The sequence below is a fragment of the Dendropsophus ebraccatus genome, chromosome 7 (genome assembly GCF_027789765.1).
Source record: "Dendropsophus ebraccatus isolate aDenEbr1 chromosome 7, aDenEbr1.pat, whole genome shotgun sequence".
Classification (NCBI taxonomy): Eukaryota; Metazoa; Chordata; class Amphibia; order Anura; family Hylidae; genus Dendropsophus; species Dendropsophus ebraccatus.
In genome coordinates, this window is record NC_091460.1 from 99,238,449 (window position 1) to 99,255,292 (window position 16,844).

The 16,844-nt window shown below is 46.9% G+C and overlaps 1 protein-coding gene across 1 annotated transcript in view; it reads right to left on the reverse strand.

Annotated features, from left to right (window-relative positions):
• PIK3R2 (phosphoinositide-3-kinase regulatory subunit 2) overlaps positions 1–16,844 on the reverse strand; it is a 70,319-nt gene that overhangs the window by 39,017 nt on the left and 14,458 nt on the right. Inside the window, exon 2 of the mRNA XM_069977953.1 lies at positions 85–848. Within this exon, the coding sequence (XP_069834054.1) occupies positions 85–415 (331 nt within the window). The 5' untranslated portion in view covers positions 416–848. The remainder of the gene's footprint in view (positions 1–84; positions 849–16,844) is intronic.

A 16,844-nucleotide genomic window follows, 5' to 3' on the forward strand; every position in this document is an offset into this window, starting at 1 on the left:
CTGTTTTGTTCTTTTTTTATTACAATCTCTGACTCTTTGCCACATAAAGCTTATCAGTGTCATAAAAGTGCAAAAGTAACCCACCTGATGAGCTGGACTGGTCTATTCTAGATACAGTAGGGGTTGCAGGCAGTGGTCGCTGCCCACGTGGACGATGGGCTGGCAGTGACATTCGTACAGGTCCGATAAACTCAACGTAAGTTCCTGGAAAGTCTCCTTTCTGCTTGGTTCTTTCATTGACTCCCAGAATCCAGCCAATACGCTGTGGGTCCCGTTCATCTCCATCTTTACACCCTAATGCTAACAAAGATGCACGACTGACTGTTAGAACATCATTGGGCAGAAGGTCTATGTCTTCCTCTCGTTCTCTCTCATATGGATACAGAGCTCGATACTGGAACCCTTCGGTGGACATTGGTACAGGAGGACTCCTATAATGACTTCTAAATGTCCTGGAAGTCTCAGGTGGTCGGTTATGTCCTTAGTGCATTACAGCACCAAAGAAAGGGGAAAAATTACACTGAGAAAAGGTGGGCTTTCTGTTAACATTGTTCTTTACAGAGTATACAGAAGTGGAGTTCACATTCACATAACAGAAATTAGAGAGAACACAGAGCGTAGTGTAACTGAGACAACTGCGCCTTTAGCTGCCTCTTATTCTGAGCTTGAAGCCCCTATTCAGCCAGACGATAGAGCACAAGAAGAGTGCGACAAACATAATCCAGGAGTTCTCAGGGATCATGCGGCAAATGAAGGAAAAACAAAAAAATGGAGGAGGGGAGGAAGGACCGTGCCTTTGCTTCCAGTACTTCCTTAATCAATGTTCAAACGTGTTGAAGGTTGCAAATCTGAAAGACAAAGAGTATAGAGACTTGTGAAAAGGCTCAGTGTTCACATAGAACTAGTATAATACAGTGAAATATGCTACTTTAAGGGGGACTCTGTGTTCTCAGCGAGGTAGAGCACAAACATATGAACCCAGCCCCCAAAACAAAGTTGCTCAAACAAAAATTGTGTTTAAAGGGGTACTTCGGAGAAAATGGTTATCTTTTAGATCAACTGATGTCTGAAAGTTAGATAGAAGTAAATTACAAATCTATTTACAAATCTTAAAGGGGTAGTGCGGTCTAAGAGATTTTTTCACTAAATAACACACATTACAAAGTTGTATAACTTTGTAATGTGTGTTATTAAGTGAAAAATTCTTTTAGACCGCACTACCCCTTTTAGTCTTCCAGTACTTATCAGCTGCTGTATATCCTACAGGAAGTGGTGTATTATTTCCAGTCTGACACAGTGCTCTCTTCTGCCATCTCTGTCCATGTCAGGAACTGTCCAGAGAAGGAGGGGTTTTCTGTAGGGATTTGCTACTGCTCTGGACAGTTTCTGATATGGACAGAGGTGGCAGCAGAGAGCACTGTCAGACTGGAAAGAATACAACACTTCTTGCAGGACATACAGTAACTGAAAAGTACTGGAAGATTTTAAATAGAAGTAAATTTGTATAACTTGTCTGACTCCAGTTGTTGTAAACCTTTAGGCTGGGTTCACACTATGTATATTTGAGGCTGTATTTGGTCCTCATGTCAGGTCCTCATAGCAACCAAAACCAGGAGTGGATTGAAAACAAAGAAAGGATCTGTTCACATAATGTTGTAATTGAGTGGATGGCCGCCATATAATGGTTAAATAACTTCCATTATTTCAATACAACAGCCGTTGTTTTAAAATAACAGCACATATTTGCCATTAAATGACGGCAATCCACTCAATTACAACATTATGTGAACATAGCCTTTCTGTGTTTTCAATCCACTCCTTGTTTTGGTTGCTATACAGCCTCAAATATACAGCCTCAAATATATGTAGTGTGAACATAGCCTTAATCACAATTTTGGTGTGAGAAACTTTTATTTAGGGGGCTGGGTTCATACATGTTTGTGCTCTATGCCAGTGATTTTCAACCAGTGTGCCGTGGCACACTAGTGTGCCGCGACACATTGTTCGGGTGGGCCGCGGGGAAAGTTCCCCAAACTATGGTGCCCCTGTGAAACAGGAGAAAACAATGGGGGAGAGAAACCTGGGGATGGGGGAGAAACAGGGGAGAGAGAAACAGCGGAGAGAAGCAGGGGGGAGAGAAGTATGGTGGAGAGAAGCACAAGAGAGAAGCACGGGGGAGAGAAGCACGGGGGAGAGAAGCAGGTGGGAGAAGTATGGTGGAGAGAAGCACAGGAGAGAAGCAGGGGGGAGAAGTATGGTGGAGAGAAGCACAGGAGAGAAGTAGGGGGGAGAAGTATGGTGGAGAGAAGCACAGGAGAGAAGCACAGGGGGGAGAAGAAAACAGGCCCAGGTTTCACACTGAGTGAGTATAAATACATTTAGAATCTATATTATTAACTATATGTATAATATGTACTGTTTTAGTGTCATTTTGTGCCATTTTGGTTGGTGGTGTACCCCAGGATTTTTTAAGTATAAAAAGTGTGCCGCGGCTCATAAAAGGTTGAAAAATCACTGCTCTATGCCACAGAGAACAGTGAATGGGGTGTCCAGCGTGTATGCGCTCCAATTCACTCTCTAAGGGGCCAATGAATGCTGCCGAGCGCTGAACTCTGAGGCATCGGCGGGTCAAAAAGAGAATGAATGGAGCCACACGGGCATGCTGGGTGCTCCCATTCAATTTAAGTCAAAAGCATCCCCGTTCTTGGATTAGAGATAACATGCCCAGATGAAAATACCCTAAAAGGGGGACTCTGCGTTGGATCCTTTTTTAATATATGCCCGGCGAGAAGTTGTTTGAAAACAACACCGTGCACTTACCTCCCTGATCCGTCCTGCTGTTCAGCCACTTTCAGCTCTTGGGGCCGTGATGTTGCAGGCCTGGCCAGTCAATCAGTGAATGAGGCAGGACACTGATCAAGCTGTTGATTGGCTGTGCGGGCATGCAACATCACGACACTAGGTCCTGAAAGTGGCCTAACAGTGGGACGGATCGGTAAGATACTGGCGGCAGCCAGGAAGATAAGTGCACTTTATTATTTTCAAACAACCTATCCCCGGGCATATATTAAAAAAGGGTCCCACCCGCTGTACCCTTTTAAGGCCGGGTCTACACTGCAAATTTTTGGAGCGCTACAAAATTGATTTTAGCAACAGAGTGACAGCTCTGGACTGCAGCTTTAGCTCAATAGTTCAAATCCTTCTTGTAGTGTCACAAAAACAACCCAGCTTAGCCCTCACCTTTTGGACAAAATGTAATTTATTACTAAATATGTTCCTAATAAGATACTCTCCACAAAATAAAAGTCCTGGTATATGTACAGAAAATGGACCGAATGTAAATAAATGAATAAAAAAAAAATTTGTTTATTAGGTTTGGTCCTTTTGAGCAAATGGTTCAGTATACGGTGGTATATCACAGACACAATGATCCAGATTTATCGATCTGTCTACAAAAAAAGCCAACACATTTACCCCAGTAACCAATCACAGCTCAGCTTTCATGGATGGTGATCGGTTGCCATCTGTCCAGGCCAAAGTGTGTCTGATTTTTTCTCAGATTGATTGATAAATCCAGGCCGATGTATAGAAGCCTTAGTGGTTATATATTTATCATTATCCGGAGGCCTCCAGGGTCACAGGGTACTTAATACTAATAGAACAATACATGACATGTAGTATATAGAGTGAAGCATTGAGCAGTCAGTAGTGCAATGAATGGAAGGTAGATGTACAAGAGGGATGCAGTTAGTAGGTCACATCTGCTGAAAATTCCTACTGCTGCCTCCGGAGACAAAGAAACAGAGAATTTACAGCAATTTAGCTGTGAGTGAACAGGAAAGGTCTGAACATTTCTGTGACATCGCACGGCTAGATACCAACGCTGGAGAACATCTTCAGTCGTTTTCTTAAAATTGTGACAAATGACAAGACAGCAGGATACAATTCAAAGGAATAAACTACATAGGCTGGATTCACTATGACCATCCACCTCAAGCATTAACTGGCCACAGTGTATACTTAAAGGGATCCAGTCAGGTTATGCTGGCCTCAGCAGTCTGTCCCTTAAAGGGAAATTCTACTACTTCTTCTAACTCTTCTGCTACTGCACCCAGGGCGCTAAGGATGAAGGTATGTCTCCTATCCTAATCCTCAGTGCAGTTTCCATGCTACTAGGAGTTTAAAGGAGAAGTCCGGCGAAAAATTTTATTAAAGTATTTAGGGCTGTGGGGTCGGTAAGCCGCAGCTCCGACTTCAACTCCGACTCCTGAATTTTATCAGGACCGACTCAGACTCCTGCTCCTTCATAAATGGCCAGTCATATACCAGGGGAGTAATTAATCACACTGGCTCAGCAGCTTCTCCCTAATTTCCTACATGATCCTTGGGGCGACTTCTGAGTGAATAAAGGAATACTGTATATAAAGCAGATTCTCCTCTGTGTGGGCAGTGGATGCAGCAAGTCTCCAGCCTGTATGTCCTGAACTACTCACAACTAGACTAGATGGAGCAGGTGGTCTTTCCTGCTGACAATCTTCTATGTTTCTAACTGAATATTCACCAAACACTGATAACCATGCCAGATCCCTGTGATATAGAGGTCAGCAATAGTGATATACAGGGGTCACACATAGTGACATAGAGAGGGGTCACACATAGTGACATAGAGAGGGGTCACACATAGTGATATAGCGGTCACACAGTGATATAGAAGGTCACTGTTGGGGCACGCAATAGCATGCACTCACACACACAGCCTGCTACAGCCATAGCACGCACACAAAGCTTGCTGCAGTCATAGCGCACACCACACACTCGGCTTGCTGCGGCCATAGCACACATACACACAGCCTGCTGTAGCCATAGTGCACACACACACACACACACACACACACACACGTGCGCACGCACACACACACACACACACACACACACACAGCCTGCTGCAGCCATAGCACTCACACAGCCTGCTGCAGCCATAGCATACACACACCTTACTGCAGCCATAGCACCCGCACGCACGCACGCACACGCACGCACACACACACACACACACACAGAACACTGGAGAAAAACACACAATCTTCTCCCAGAGAGAAAACACCACACTGAGGACAGAGGTTACTGCTACACTACTTATGTCTTCTCCTCCTCCTCTATATTACACAGGATATCTTCATATTACACTGCTGCTCATATACAGTCATCCAGCATCCAGGAAGAGAACAGCACAGATCTACCCCCCACACAATGGACTCTTCCAGCTCAAATACAAACTGCCAAATAGTGACCGAAAACTTTTCCATGACCACCCTTATCTAATAGGGCCAGTGTCCTATTACTGATATATTCCCCGACCACCCTTATGTAATAGGGCCAGTGTCCTATTACGGATATATTCCCTGACCCCCCTTATGTAATAGGGCCAGTGTCCTATTAGAATGTTGCTCATAATATATATTCATGAGCAAAACTTGTAAAATTCATATCAAAATTCAATTCTACATTTTTTAAAGATTTTTTTTTAAAGCTGGAGTAGGAGTCGGCACATTTTTTTTTTTCTGACTCCAGCCAAAACTAGCTCTGACTTAAAAAGTGCTTTTTCCCTGCACTTACTACTGCATCAAGGCTTCACTTCCTGGATAAAATGGTGATGTCACGACCAGACTCCCAGAGCTGTGCGGGCTGTGGCTGCTGGAGAGGATGATGGCAGGGGGATGCTCAGTGTCCCTCCAGCGCCCTGTGTCCGCCAGTGTCCCCCTGCCATCATCCTCTCCAGCAGCCACAGCCCGCACGACTTTGGGAGTCGGGTCGTGACATCACCATGTTATCCAGGAAGTGAAGCCTTGATGCAGTAGTAAGTGCAGGGAAAAAGCACTTTATAAGCATTTCCCATAATAAGTGTATATTAGTCAGTCATTTTTATAACTTTTGGGGGGCAGTACAATACTTTAATAAAGATTTTCGCCGGACTTCTCCTTTAATGTTTATGCTAATTAAGAGCTTTGGTGCACTGGGAGCGAACTACTGCCCCCCAGTGCACCGATTCTCCCCTCCCCCATCCGGCCTGTTTTGCGGATATTCATTAGAAGGTGCGAGTCGGGGGGGGACTAGTGCACTGGGGACACTGGAGACATCTGGTACCCAACATATATGTCTGTGCTTCCAGAACATAGAAAAAAAAATTAAATCTCCAGTGAAAAGTGTCAAACATCCTCCCCTTCCATCCCATAGGGTGCCTTTACACAGAGAGATTTATCTGACAAATTTTTTAAGCCAAAGCCAGAAACAGACTATAAACAGAGAACATGCCATAAAGGAAAGACTGAGATTTCTCCTCTTTTCAAATCCATTCCTAGCTTTGACTTCAAAAATCTGTCAGATAAATAATAACAACAATTATTATTATTTATTATTATTATTATTATTATTATTATGCTTTTATTTGTATAGCGCACACAGATTCCCCAGCACTTTACATAGTACTGCCAATTATGGCTCACAATCTAAATTCACCTATCTGTATGTTTTTGGGTGTGGGAGGAAACTGGAGTACCTGGAGGAAACCCATGCAAACACGGAGAGAACATACAAACTCTTTGCAGATATTGCCCTTGGTGGGATTTGAACCCAGGACCCCAGCGCTGCAAGGCTACAGTTAGATAGATATATGAAAGGTACAAGGTGTCTTCTTGACCTAACAGCTATCAGTGTCAGCAGTTTGGAATGTGAACTACAGCTAAGAGATTCCCTTTAAGACTCCCATTGGAGGAGGAATCCGTACTTTTTCTGAAGCTGGGCCTGCATCAATCAGCAGATTTCTGGAAACATCCCTTCAAGCACCAGAAAACTTTAATCCCCTTATTTAGAGATGAGCGAATCTAGAGTAGGAACAAAGTGCTTTGTTCCTATCTGCATTGCGCTCATCAGGCTGCAGGGCTTGTCTACTCTGCTCCTCCCGAGGTGCTGGGAAAAGATGGATCCAGTCCTGGGAAACTTTTCCCAGTTTTTCAGGACTGGATCCATCTTTTTCCAGCACCCTGGAAGGAGTGGCAGGGAGCAGAGCAGACTTCAGAGCACCGCAGCCTGATAAGCCGAGTGCGGATAGGAATGAAGAGATTCGCTTTGTTCCTACTGTAGATTTGCTCATCTCTACCCTCATTCCTTATGTTCTGTGGTAATAACTTAAGATGAGTGCAACTGTAGCATGCTGGAGTCAAATCACTCAGCATCTGTATATTGGTGGCTGCAGAAGTTGCCCTAGGGAGTCCAGAAAAATGTGTATACAGCCATAGGCTATAGGCCACCAGGACTTCCTAGGCCTCCATCCCAACTTCTTCAGCCACCGATAATCAAATGCAGAGTGATCGGACTTGAGCATGCTCCAGTTGCACTCCTCCCTAGTAATAACCGAACCTAACAAGTGTGTACATAAAGCAACACAAATCTATGTTTGTTTAGAGACATTTATAGTTTCTTATACCGCAATTCCACATTCTGCTATGCGGTGATGGTATTCACCGATTCACATCTATAGGAGAACATACAAACTCTGTGCAGATGTTCACATACAAGATCCCAAGGCTAAGCAGTCTGAGACCAGGCATATATAAGAGATCCAGGAAGGCTTCTGGCGATTGTTTGGTTGTACAAAGCATGGAGTCTAAACTTGTGTGAGAAATCAAACAAGCCGAGGACCCTCTGCCCACAGCGCACTAAAGGGTTAACAGTGCTGGAATTATTTATTTCACCCCCTGAACTGACAAGGCTTTCAAGTTGAACATTCCCAGGGAACGGAGCCCTCTGTTTCTTGACAGATGTGACCTATGACCTAACAGTTTACAAAAGGTGTCACATGGGCACAAAAACAGAATGGATAGCGATGTCTTACTAATTTATAGAGGGGCTGGCGTATTTACGGGATACCTCTCAGTCAGGATGGACTGCGGTAAGTGGTGAGCCGCATGCTACGCATGACCTACTTCTGATGGGATACAACAAAACAAATGGCGTACAGATGAAGCTGCATATACAAGGATAACTACACCAGGGGAAATGCATTCAATGAGAGGAAAGAAGTATCTCCAGGAACAGAACATGGATGCTGCAGGGAGATCTATTGTGTGTTGGCAGATAGGGGGGTCCGCAGCTTAATACAGACCAGATGTCCCTGCTCTTATCCATTTAACCTCTTACAATGCCGGAAGCACTGACTAAAATTCACAGAATCTGCTCCAATACACAACAAGGCCACAACATCCTATCACAGTTCTCCAAAGAAGCTATGCATGAGTTTACCAGAATCACCTTAAGTAGAGTAAGGCCTTATGCCCACATTCTGAGCAAGGTCTGTACATATGGATAACGCAAAAGAATATCGGAACTCCCGGCATTATGTATCATTATGCAAAAGAGTTTAAATGTTCGAGCTACTGTACTACTGGTACAGCTGCGCAGTTTTAAAGTGCAACTATCGTTTTTAAAAAATGGCAAAGCTCCAGGTGCTGAGACCCCCCACCAATCGTGAGAAGAAGGGGCAAAAGCAGTCAAGCGGCCGTAGTGCTGCTCCTGGGTATAGCTGACAGCCAACAGTGTCCTGCAGATCTTCCAGCTGCAACGTTATGTCCTAGGGTCTCCATCAACCATAAGGCAGCCCTTCTTACATGCACATGGTTGGCTTTATACAATATAAAAAAAAAAGTCAATAAAAATTATTTGAACACTAAATAAATTAATAAATAAATGTTGCCCTACAGACCTACACTTATAGTAACATGGCTTCCCGTTCAGCCTGCCTAGGGGAAGGGTAAACAGAGAGAAGAGTATGGAGTATGGAGACTGTAATGTCAGCACAGCTGACTATTGCAACCTGGATATGATGTCAGAGGGAAGTTCTTTATGTAATGAAACAATCAAAACAGGATGACTAGGGGAAACAACTAAAGCCCCTATTCCACAGGGCGACTATGAGGAGCAAACGAGCACTGTCAGCACTTGTTTACTCCTCTTTCCCTGCTCGCTGCCATTACACGCGGCGGTAGCAAGCAGGTGAGTCCATGGGGGGCTGCCCAGGTGATCGCTAGATCGTCCGGGCAGCCCATTGCATATAGCAGCGGTCTGCTGCTGCCGCTCCTATTTCACGGAGCGACGGCAGCAGATCGTTGCTGTGAGTCGTTTGTCTTTCAACAATGTTGAAAGACAAACGACTACAACGATCAGCCGACATAGTTCCTGTTGGCTAATCGTTGCCTTCTATTACACGGCCGATAGTCGATCCACGTAATAGCGCCTTAAGAGCTACATCAAACTTTGTCAGCCAGCAGTAATCAAATGCCTAGAGTTCTGGTTCACAAGAACCCGAGATTTGCTCATCTCTAGTGATGACGTAACTGAAAGTATTAAAGAATAGAACAGAATACTTTGCATCCCTATCCCTATGCATTTCCACAGGCTATGTTCACACACCCTTGAAATGAAGGCCGTTATTATGGTGTCTGAACATGCAAGTCCAGTCACACCCAAGAGTCATAATAGCAGGTGGTAGTCCTAGAGGTCTGTGTCTGCCCGCTTATCTCTACTGGGTTACTCATTGATTCCTGTCTCTGGGTCAGAACTGTTGTGCAAGTTATGTAACTGCTTTACATATTGATTCCTTATTTTCTATCACCATTGCCATGAAGAAAATTGCAAACAAAAAAGTCACCAATGTCTAAAAAGAGTGATAAAATAAATGGGCAAATGCAAAATGTTCTTGCACTCCAATGCAAATAAGCAAACATTGAGCGGTGTCCTTACATTATATTCCTGCTATATTTACTATATTATACATCTGAGGTTCTTAGCGGACATTAGGATTAAACCCGACTAGGAATCAGAAGTTGAGGTAGGCACTAGATGCCAGCCTAGGGAGTCCTGGTGGATGCAGCCTATGGCTAAATCCATGGTTTCGAGCATGCTCCAGTTGCACTTATCTATAGTAAGCATATTTTAGGATTCGCTGGCTCTTAGGATGCATTAGTAAATCAACCCTTCCATTGTATACTATGGACTAGTCCTTGTTTAGTTTATAGACTGTGAATGGACTTGTAGAGGACCTGTCTGCTCAGCCAATCAGGGAGTACGGTGGGACACCACTGCAGTAACTGATTTACTGAACAGGCAGTTCCAGAGGGGGCCATGGAATCTCTGACCACCAGAAGACCAAAATCGTCATCGCTGCAGGGGCACCATTATACTTGGGGCACTCCTGGCAAGTTCGGTTACCATATAAGCCATTTTTTTAAGTTGCTTCATAGTGTACCTGTAGTGCTACAAGGTTTTTTTTTATTCAACCCCAGATTGGAGACAGTCATTTTTTGGCTACCAATTCTGTTACTGAGCCCCCCAGATTCCTCTTTATGGTTTACAGCTATTTCTCTTCATGTGTGGGGGTAGGGCCAGAGCTAAGCTGTGTGCCAGCAGTACTCACACTTGGACTTCCTCTCCTTTACCTGTCTGGCTAATGACATGGCTGCACCTACTCCAATCTGCTATGCCATAACACAGTGCTGGTGAAAGTGCACTGGACTGAAACAGTGAGCACTGTGCTGGGGGATGATTTAAAGCATTATACATGTCATGTGGAGGGAGAAGATGCACCGACTACGCAAGGTACTTTGTAAGCAGAGTTGAAAGAACAGCAGCCGCTAGCTTATCAAAATAGAGGTTACACTAAACGCTGAAATACTAATGCTGATGATAAGGCAATGGTAGGGGGAGTGGGCAGGGCCGTCTTACCCATTGGGCAAGGTAGGCGGCTGCCCGGGGGCCCTTGCGTCCGAGGGGGCCCTGAAAGTCTTTTTGATCCCGCCAGCGCCGAAATAACAGCAGCCGGGGCCTGTGAGAGATCACTATCAGAGGCCCCATGCTGCTGTTACTTCGGCGGGAGCGGGATCAGCCGGCATCACTTAGTGCCGTCGTACGTCCGGACGCCATCGTGACGTCATCACCCCACTCTTCATTGGACGGAGGGCCGCAGTGGACGGCCGCACGCTCCGCCCCCGCCTCTCTCCTGTCCACAAGTAGCTGTAGCGGCGTGAGGCTTTTCCCCCGCCACGCTCCTTTACCTCAGACTGCTGCACGGCCACGGGGGTGAGTATTGTAACCCCCGGAGGATTACTGTGTGTGTTTGGGGCGGGGGGATGGTGGTCTGCAGGGATAGTGTGTGGGGAATAGTGTTGGCGGCCGGGGGGTGGCAGTGTGTGTGTGTAAGAGGAGGAGGAGGAGGAGGAGAATGGGGGTAGTAGTGTGTGGAGGAGGAGGAGGATGGGGGTAATGTGTGTGGAGGAGGATGATAGGGGTAATGTGTGTAGGAGGAGGAGGATGGGGGTAGTGTGTGTAGGAGGGGGAGGATGGGGGTAGTGTGTGTAGGAGGAGGATGGGGGTAGTGTGTGTAGGAGGAGGAGGATGGGGGTAGTGTGTGTAGGAGGAGGAGGATGGGGGTAGTGTGTGTAGGAGGAGGAGGATGGGGGTAGTGTGTGTAGGAGGAGGAGGATGGGGGTAGTGTGTGTAGGAGGAGGAGGATGGGGGTAGTGTGTGTAGGAGGAGGAGGAGGATGGGGGTAGTGTGTGTAGGAGGAGGAGGAGGATGGGGGTAGTGTGTGTAGGAGGAGGAGGATGGGGGTAGTGTGTGTAGGAGGAGGAGGATGGGGGTAGTGTGTGTAGGAGGAGGAGGATGGGGGTAGTGTGTGTAGGAGGAGGAGGATGGGGGTAGTGTGTGTAGGAGAAGGAAGATGGGGGTAGTGTGTGTAGGAGGATGGTGGTAGTGTGTGTAGGAGGATGGGGGTATTGTGTGTAGGAGGATGGGGGTAGTGTGTGTAGGAGGAGGAGGAGGAGGATGGTGGTAGTGTGTGTAGGAGGAGGAGGAGGAGGAGGAGGATGGTGGTAGTGTGTATAGGAGGAGGATGGGGGATGGGGTAGTGTGTGTAGGAGGAGGAGGATGGGGGATGGGGTAGTGTGTGTAGGAGGAGGAGGAGGATGGGGGTAGTGTGTGTAGGAGGAGGAGGAGGATGGGGGTAGTGTGTGTAGGAGTAGGAGGAGGATGGGGGTAGTGTGTGTAGGAGGAGGAGGAGGATGGGGGTAGTGTGTGTAGGAGGAGGAGGAGGATGGGGGTAGTGTGTGTAGGAGGAGGAGGATGGGGGTAGTGTGTGTAGGAGGATGGGGGTAGTGTGTGTAGGAGGATGGGGGTAGTGTGTGTAGGAGGATGGGGGTATTGTGTGTAGGAGGATGGGGGTAGTGTGTGTAGGAGGAGGAGGATGGGGGTATTGTGTGTAGGAGGATGGGGTAGTGTGTGTAGGAGGAGGAGGATGGGGGTAGTGTGTGTAGGAGGAGGAGGATGGGGGTAGTGTGTGTAGGAGGAGGATGATGGGGGTAGTGTGTGTAGGAGGATGGGGGTAGTGTGTGTAGGAGGATGGGGATATTGTGTGTAGGAGATTGGGGGTAGTGTGTGTAGGAGGAGGAGCATGGGGATATTGTGTGTAGGAGGATGGGGGTAGTGTGTGTAGGAGGAGGAGGAGAATGGGGGTAGTGTGTGTAGGAGGAGGATGGGGGTAGTGTGTGTAGGAGGAGGAGGATGGGGGTAGTGTGTGTAGGAGGAGGAGGAGGATGGGGGTAGTGTGTGTAGGAGGAGGAGGATGGGGGATGGGGTAGTGTGTGTAGGAGGAGGAGGATGGGGGATGGGGTAGTGTGTGTAGGAGGAGGAGGAGGATGGGGGTAGTGTGTGGAGGAGGAGGAGGAGGAGGATGGGGGTAGTGTGTGTAGGAGGAGGAGGAGGATGGGGGTAGTGTGTGTAGGAGGAGGAGGATGGGGGTAGTGTGTGTAGGAGGAGGATGATGGGGGTGGTGTGTGTAGGAGGATGGGGGTAGTGTGTGTAGGAGGATGGGGGTAGTGTGTGTAGGAGGAGGAGGAGGAGGATGGGGGTAGTGTGTGTAGGAGGAGGAGGATGGGGGTAGTGTGTGTAGGAGGAGGAGGATGGGGGTAGTGTGTGTAGGAGGAGGAGGATGGGGGTAGTGTGTGTAGGAGGAGGAGGATGGGGGTAGTGTGTGTAGGAGGATGGGGGTAGTGTGAGGAGGAGGAGGATTGGGGTAGTGTGAGGAGGAGGAGGATGGGGGTAGTGTGTGTAGGAGGAGGATGGGGGTAGTGTGAGGAGGAGGAGGATTGGGGTAGTGTGTGTAGGAGGAGGATGGGGGTAGTGTGAGGAGGAGGAGGATTGGGGTAGTGTGAGGAGGAGGAGGATGGGGGTAGTGTGAGGAGGAGGAGGATGGGGTAGTGTGAGGAGGAGGAGGAGGAGGATGGGGTAGTGTGTGTAGGAGGATGGGGGTAGTGTGTGTAGGAGGAGGAGGAGGATGATGGGGTAGTGTGTGAAGGAGGAGTAGGATGGGGGTAGTGTGTGTGTGTGTGTGTATGGGTCAGCTGGGGGTTGTGTGTGTGTGTGTAGGAGGAGGATGGGGGTAGGGGAGGAGGATAGGGTAGTGTGTGCTTAGGGGGAGGAGGGGGGGAAGATGGGGGTAGTGTGTGTGTAGGGGGGGTCAGAAGTAATTGTACTGGCTAGGGGAGGGGTTGCAAAGATGGGGGGGTTTTGATGGCGGCGGCCGTGGGGGGCCCAATTCGCACCTCTGCCCAGGGGCCCATAATGCTGTTAAGACGGCCCTGGGAGTGGGGGTTAGATTCAGGAGCCATCTTATTGTATATACAGTACACTGGCCATGAAACGCATGGCTCTAAGCTGCAGTACATAAAAAACACCAAGTCAGAAGTCAGGAAAAATGTTGAATTAAGAAAAACAATGCCTACAGCATTTCTCTGTCCAGACATGGACTCCGGTTTAAGAGTTAAAGGGGTTGTCCAGGGAAAAACTTTTTCTTTCAAATCAACTGGCGCCAGAAAGTTATAATTGTAACTTACTTATATTAAAAAATCTCAAGTCTTCCCATACTTATTAGCTACTTGATGTCATGCAGAAAATGTTTTATTTTGAGTGTGACACAGTACTCTCTGCTGACATCTCTGGCTGAGACAGGAACTTTGTCTCGGATTTCTATGAATCCCCATAGAAAACCTCTCCTACTCTGGACAGTTCCTGTCTTGGCCAGAGATGTCAGCAGAGAGCACTGTGTCAGACTGAAAATAAAACAACATTTCCTGCATGACATACAGGAGCTAATAAGTATGGGAAGACTCGAGATTTTTTAATAGTAGTAAATTTAAAAAAATCTATATAACTTTCTGACGCCAGTTGACTTAAAAAAAAAAAGTTTTTCGCATGGCGGCCCCGCTCTGAACCGCCGCGGTCCCGGGTGCCACATGTAGCCCTGGACTGCGGCTATTAGCGGGCACGGTCGGATCGCCGTGCCCGCTATTTAAGTAATCAGATGCAGCTGTCAAAATTGACAGCTGCATCTGATTACTTGCTGTCCGCCTTCCCTGGTGTCTAGTGGGGTGGATCGTTGTCCCGAAGGAGCGATTCACACATCCGGCATCGGCCGGGGTCTGTGCCGTAATAGCGCTGATCCCGGCTCGGCGCTCGAGCCGAAAGCAATCCAGTGCCGATCTCATTGATCTATGCAGCATATCACTGTGCTTATACTAGAAGGACCCCAGGTGGGCTTCTAGTATAAGTGTAAAATATAATAAAAAAAGTGTTATTATTAATAAAAAGCCCCCTCCCCTAATATAAGTTTGAATCACCCCCCTTTTCAAATGTTATAAATAAAAATAAACAAACATGTTTGGTATCGCCACGAGCGTAATCGCCCGAACTATTAATTTATTTCATTCCTGATCTCACACGGTAAACGGCGCAAACCAAAAAAATCCCAAAGTGCAAAATTGCGCATTTTTGGTCGCATCAAAGCCAGAAAAATTGTAATAAAAGCGATCAAAAAGTCACATATGCGCAATCAAGGTACCAATAGAAAGAACCCATCATGGCGCAAAAAAAATGACACCTCACATAGCACCATAGGCCAAAGGATAAAAGCGCTATAAGCATAGGAAAAGAGCTATTTTAAGGAACATATATTTGTTAACAATAATTTGAATTTTTTACAAGCCATCAAATAAATTAAAAGTTATACATGTTACATATCGTTGTAATCGTAACGACTTGAGGAACATGCATAACAAGTCAGTTTTACCCCAAGGAAAACGGCGTAATAGCATATATCCCCCCAAATAAAAGAAATGCGTTTTTTTTTTTTGTTTTTTTCAATTTCACCACACATTAAAGGGGTAGTGCGGCACTAAGAAATTATTCAAAGAATAACACACATTACAAAGTTATACAACTTTGTAATGTATGTTATGTCTGTGAATCGCCCCCTTCCCGTGTCCCACCACCCCCGCACGTGTACCCGGAAGTGTGGAGCATTATACATTACCTGATCCGTGTCGCGCCCGTCCGCCATCTTGTGACAGGACGTCCTCTTCGGGAGACGAGCGACTCCTCTGGGTCCCCTTGGGATGCCGGCCCCCCCTCTGCCGCGTCATAACGGTGCTCAGCCGCGATTGGCTGAGCACAGTTATGCTCAGCCAATCGCGGCTGAGCATCTGATGATGCTGCAGAAGGCGGACAGCACTAGGGATGGTCGGAGAGGTTCGGCCGTCCGTCCGTCCGAAGATGACGTCCTGGCACAAGATGGCGGACGAGCGCGACACGGATCAGGTAATGTATAATGCACCACACTTCCAGGTACACGTGCGGGGGTGGTGGGACACGGGAAGGGGGCGATTCACAGACATAACATACATTACAAAGTTGTATAACTTTGTAATGTGTGTTACTCTGTGAATAATTGTTTACCGCCGCACTACCCCAAATTTTTTTCTGGTTTCGCAGTGTACCTTATGCAAAAATTCAGCCTGTCATTGCAAAGTACAATTAGTGGCGCAAAAAATAAGGGCTCATGTGGGTTTCTAGGTGAAAAATTGCAACTGCTATGGCATTTTAAGCACAAAGAGTCCAGGCCCAATCTCAATGCACAAAATAGGTGGAGAGGTCGCCCTGCCCCCTCAAACTTAGTAGAATCCCTGGAGGTGTCGACCACATTCACAGCATGAAGGACGCCAGCAGAGCCTCCTATGACCAGACTGTAAACTGTGGGCATCCTGTAAGGTGCGGCAGACTTTGAAGCCGTGTAAACTAGTAAGCATTAAAAATGTGCAGGAGGAAGTTATCAGCACTTCACTGTGATTGCCAACAGGAAAGGAACCGTCATGGCATCATATTACATATACAGACGGGGAGAAAATGAACTGAGGCAGCTGTGAGGTAGACAACATGGCTACAGGTACATTTACATATCAGGGGCAGCGGCAGACCCTCAGTGGTAGTTATTAAACAAACAGTCTGCTTCAATGATAATGCAGTGCATAAGACATAGATAGCTAGATATAATGCAGTGCACCATGAGACTCTATTTACAATGCAGTGCACCATGAGAACTGTCCAGAGAAGCAGCAAACCCCCATAGAAAACCTCTCCAGCTCTGGACAGTTCCTGATATGGACAGAGGTGGCAGCAGAGAGCCCTGGAAAGAAAACACCACTTCCTGTAGGACGTACAGTATGTGATAAGTGCTGGAAGACTGGAGATTTTTAAATAGAAGTAAGTCACAGCTCTGGCTGCAGATTATCTCTCTGAGGACAGAGGTACTTACCCTTTCCGATGAGTCCCGTTCCTGAAGCGCACGCGCCGCTGAGATGAGTCTGACGCCCATAGAGAATGACCGCTCCAGTCATTTTTCCACCTACAGGGCTGGTTGGGGAGTCATTTTTTGCGCCATGATCTCTAGTTTTTATTAAAATCAT